The 5,232-nt window shown below is 41.7% G+C and overlaps 1 protein-coding gene across 23 annotated transcripts in view; it reads right to left on the reverse strand.

Annotated features, from left to right (window-relative positions):
- The window catches only part of NRXN1 (neurexin 1), a 1,284,195-nt gene that overhangs the window by 676,298 nt on the left and 602,665 nt on the right, over positions 1–5,232 (reverse strand). For all 23 annotated transcript variants that reach the window (XM_045285734.1, XM_030884348.2, XM_030884347.2 and 20 more), the window contains 2 exons: positions 2,235–2,616; positions 823–1,013 (listed from right to left, as the gene is read on the reverse strand). In XM_045285734.1, coding sequence (XP_045141669.1) covers positions 823–1,013; positions 2,235–2,616 — 573 coding nt within the window. The remainder of the gene's footprint in view (positions 1–822; positions 1,014–2,234; positions 2,617–5,232) is intronic.

Genomic DNA, 5,232 nt, shown 5'->3' on the forward strand with positions numbered 1-5,232 from the left:
GAGAGAGAGAGAGAGACTGGGGCTTGGCGGGGTGGAGTGCACTGTCTGAGGCACAGGTATAAGCCAGACTCAGGCTCGGCGGACTGGAAGTCCCCGGGAAGAGTCAGCAGGGCAAGAAAAGGAATAAGCTCTACAATATTCCTCTTCTGTTTGCTTGCGTTGACTTCAAATCCAGTGACGAAATGTTGAGCTCAGAGGAGCCTGCGAATCCTTACTTTTCATTATAAGATGATACATGTCTCAAGCTCTTCCAATTTTAATCATGCATTTATTCTTAGCTGGTGCACTTTTTATTCTGTTATTAAAAAACACTCGTTTCTGCCACATCAAAATGGGAACCCAACCCAGCCAAACCCACTGGCAGAGAGCCCTTTCTGAAGCACAGCAACCGAATACGGCGGAGTAGGTGGGTTCCGGAGGATTGTCGGGGCTGGCACTTTTATAGAAGGAGACGGCCACCGTGTCCCTTCCTGGAGGAGCTGGCAGTTTTGAACTATGGATCTTTTGGTCAGCTGTCAAGCATTTTAATTATGGACCCTCCAGGGGCTTATGCGGTGGAAATACAATTCTAGTCCATCTTTCAAGGAAGTGTACATCCACACCGACACAGAACCAAACCAAAGACCAACTGGCCTTGAGTCAATTCTGACTCATGGTGACCGTATAGGACAGAGTGGACTGCCCCTTCGGGTTTCTATGGCTGTAAATGGGCAATCCACTGAGCCACCAGGGCTCCTTCTAACACATACACCCGCCCATCGCAACCAAAGGATGTTCTGTGAGAGGAGAGAGTCCCTGCCCACTGAAGGAGGATCAACTTACTCTTGAGATCCAAGTTCCTGGCTCCTGCCGTGATCTGAGTGGTGATCTTCGTGTCGATCTTTACAGTGTGGAGATTGCTGGTGTCCCTTGAAATCATCACGTTGTGCCACTGATTGTCATTAAGAGGTTTGTTTGAGCTTCCTTTGATGAGGTTAGCACCGTTTCCCAAATCAAACACATAATGCAAGTACCTGGGGAAAGAACGAGAACATGGCAAAAGGCCGTCACGGCTCGAGTTCTTGACGGCGTCACACGAGGCATGAGATAACTAGATACGTGCTTCCTGGTCGCCCCATCTGATCTGGAAGTGACGCTTACAGAGGTTTCTCTAACAAGAAGGCAAGGAACACTACTTTGCTTCAGCAAATGGGATTCTCACCATTTTACTCTAGAAAAATAGTGGACATTATTTTTAAAATCATGATCTACATTCCGCTGTGTGGTTTGGACAGGCCACTATGAACCACACCTTTCTTTCCCCTCCACTCCTCCTCCTAGCCTCTGCCAACCATGCTGATTCTATTTCTGCACCAGGTTTTCTTTATCTTCTAGAAAATCTGCTTCTATGTGTGAGCTGGGTACTGCAAGCATCCTGCAAGACTCAGCTTATATCGTCACCCAGGTCCATACATGTTTTTCATCTCTCTCAGCACTCTCCTGAGCCTGGCTCATGCTCATCTTCAGGCATGCTGAATAGTGTTTCCTTATCTATTTAGGTGCACATCTGCTGGTAGTGCTGTGTGTGTGTGTGTGTGTGTGTGTGTGTGTAGCTAGGATGGATGGGGATTGGAGATGTATAGAGCGATGACAAAGAACATCTATTTCTAAATCTCCTTAGTGTCTAGCAATCACCTAGCACCTAGCTTCTTATACAACTGCAATCATATTTGCTGAATCAATCCATAAAAGTTTGAATCAATTAAAAGATATCCAATTTTCAACCTAGTTGAAAGAAAATTCCCCCCCCCAAATCTTCCTTAAATTCATTTTTCAGGGATTGCTGACCAAATTAAATTTGAGTTCACGGGCATTGTGTGAAATGAAGAAATCTGATTACTTGAATTAACTTGTTAGCACAAATTGATGACAAAACTTTTTGTAGACATTCTTCTGTGGAATGACCGTCTGCATGGCACGAAGTCTGTATTTAACATGCAAGCCTGATGAAATGCATCTCATGGACTGTAATCCAATGTTATTTGTACTGCTACTGTAGAAGTGTAAGGGGAAAATATATACTGAATCCCGATCAACTCCAGAAGACATTTTGAAAAGAATTCAAACAGATATAAGAAACACCCCCCCCCACCCCCCCAATCCTCCAATGCATTTTTCTTCATGTCTATTTCGGGGACTGAAGTTCATTTTCCCCAGGTTTTACACATGTGCCATTTGAACTGATGTATACTTACCCTTTAACTAATTCAACCACAATAAAGTCATTTCCATCCCCACTGTTATATAGAATTAGTCCATCTAGGGATGTTGTCTTGAATTGGAAGAAAAGATGCATAGAGGTGTAGGCTTGCAATGTAGCTAAGGCAACATAGCTTGATTTGGTCTTGAAGGTGACAGGGTCAGCTATGATGTTCCTGAAGCCAAATCTGGCATTGAGCTCACAATAATCTATGTCGCCATTTTTACACAAGTCAATGTACGCCATCCCATTAAATGTCAGGCTCTGCAGGTGACCAATGAAGTTGGAGGGGACAGAAGACAGGTATCGCCGTTCCGTGATGATGCCAGTCTCTATGTTGTGGAACTCCAGCCTTGTGTGGTCGCCTGCCATTTGACCTACAAGGAAGTGGAATAGGTTACTATTTTATTTATCTGAAAGACACTCTCAACGTTTGACATCCACTACACCATCACATTGTAAAGTATAATACAGATACACCCTGAATATTCTATTGAGTAATATGAACACCAAGGTGACATTTATGAATTAGGTGGACTTAAAGTTTTCTTAGCAGCAGTTTTAATCTCTGTCCGGATGCTAGTAGTAACAACCACAAAACACTTCATTAGCCATAGCTACAGATTTTTTAGAAGAAGGGGAGGAATCAAAGAGGGAATGTAAGAAAGGCTAAAGGTAAAGAGAAGGATTGAAGAGAGGAAAACAAGGAAAGGGAGGATTGGGAGAGGAAGAAGAGGATAGTGGGGAATTATAATCTTAAATTACCCAGATAGGAAGCGATTCACCCCAGCTTCATGGTTAGGTGATGGTACTCTTCTTTATTTTAATAATAATAATAATAATTGAAAAAGCTAACAATAGAGAAAAATATGATGGTGCATTTTCTATACTCAATAACAATATTGAAGAGCTGCTGACTACCCTTCCCATAATAAACCATAAAGATGTTCTTGGATTTAAATGTTGTCTTTTCATTTTGTCTTCTCTGTGCTGAATACTGTCCTCAAGCATTCCTCACATTAACCTCTTTGGAATTTCTCTTGATAGTCTTTGGATCTACTATATTTTCCTTATACTTCTGTGTTAAACACCTGAATGGAGCAAAATATTGGAGGCACAGCCAAGTGTGAGAATGTCAATAAAATATGCCAACATTCCTGGAAGGCATTATATTTTCAGAATAGCCTACCCTGTTGCCCCGAAAATAAGACATCTGAAAATAAGACAGTGTCTTATTTTCGGGGGGGATGCCTTACTTTCGGGGAAATGGTAGTATGAAGCTGCATTTCAGAGTAAGGAGCCATTCACTACTCCACATAACCCCTGGACCTCTTCTCTCTACCCCATTCTTCTGCCACAGCCCTAAAAACCATGAAGACAAAAATCCTCACACCTGCATCTATAGGCAACATCATGATACGTGGAGAAAAGATTGAAGTTGTCAAGGATTTCTTCTTGCTTGGACCTGCAAGCAGTGCTCATAGAAGTAGCACCCAAGAAATCACACGGAGACATTCCATTGGAGGAGTCTGCAGCATGAGACCTCTTCAAAGTGTTGAAAAGCCAGGACGTCCCTCTGAGGACTAAAGTCTGTCTGACCCACACCATGGTATTTTTGATGGCTTCACATGGAAGTGGAAGTTGGAATTAGGGAGATAATTAGGAAGAATGATTAGTAGAGACTAATCATTAGGATAAGATAATTAGGAAGACAAATGAAGAATAAACACATTTGCATTATGGTACTGACAAAGAATATTAAAAAGACCATGGACTACTAAAATAGCAAACGGATCTGTCTTGGAAGAAGTATGGTCAGGGTTGGACTTAACGGCTAAGATGGTGAGACTTCACTTCATGTCCTTCAGACATGTTGTCAAGAGAGACCAGTCCCTGGAGAAGGGCATGATGCTTAGTCAATTAGAGGGGCAGTGAAAAAGAGGAAGGCCCTAGACAAGATGAGTTGACAAAGCAGCTGTAACAATGGGGCGCAAACCAAGGACAGATTGTGAGGATGGTCCAGACCAGGCAGTGTTTTGCTCTGTTGTAGATGGGGGTGTTAGGTGTTGGAACTGCGTGGATGACACCTTACCAGCCATCCATTTTCATGTCCCGAGTGACAGTTGTACTTACCTGTACGGTGGAAAGTAAAACAAAGAAGAGGACTTTTCCCCTTCCGAATGGCAAATGATAACATAAGGAACTCTTATCATGACCAAAGTCTCACTCCGACCATTTTGCTCTTATTTAAACTGCCGTTCACGTTCTCCAGGAAAAGCAAAAATAAAAAAATGCTTAAATGGATCCAATTCCTTCCAGGTGCTTGCTTCTTTGTCCAATTTTGTATAATTGGAAATTTTATTGACCTTACTCTTCCCTCATCCATGATATTAATAGAAATAGTAAGTCCAGGAGTTCAATGCCCCATTTAAAAATTCCTTCAAATAGATCCTGCTTCCTGGTGACCTTAGGAGTTACAGAATCTAACAGTTGTATGAGGTTTCTTGCCTGTAACCTTTATGGAAGCAGTTCACAAATTCTCTCATCCATGGTGCTTCTGGGTGGTTTCAAACCACCAACCTTTAGGTTCGTAGTTAAGTGTAAACCTCTGAAGTCACCGGGGACTGTCTTAGAATTAGCCCCCAAGAAAAGGCTACATATTCTTCCCAGATACAATGGATTGAACACCCACTTATGGGGGCTTCTAGAATCTGTGGGGGAAGATTTCAGTTTATTTAGTCCAGATTAAAAAAATATTAGGTAACTAGGAAATGCCTGCAATTATGACACAAAAGGTATAATGTTCAATTATTTACAAAAAGGGTGCTTATTTGCTTAATCGACTTTAATATTTATAAATTATGTGGTTTTGAAAATCTCCACAAACTTCAATCTATTTAACTTTTTAACTCCTTTTATTAATTCTTGATTCTGACAGCTGTACTCTTGCTACTATTTGGTTTGTGATCATTTCTGTCATTGGTTCATTCTGA

The sequence above is a fragment of the Echinops telfairi genome, unplaced genomic scaffold (assembly GCF_000313985.2).
Source record: "Echinops telfairi isolate 266 unplaced genomic scaffold, ASM31398v2 ScPeMD7_7475;HRSCAF=8513, whole genome shotgun sequence".
Taxonomy (NCBI): Eukaryota; Metazoa; Chordata; class Mammalia; order Afrosoricida; family Tenrecidae; genus Echinops; species Echinops telfairi.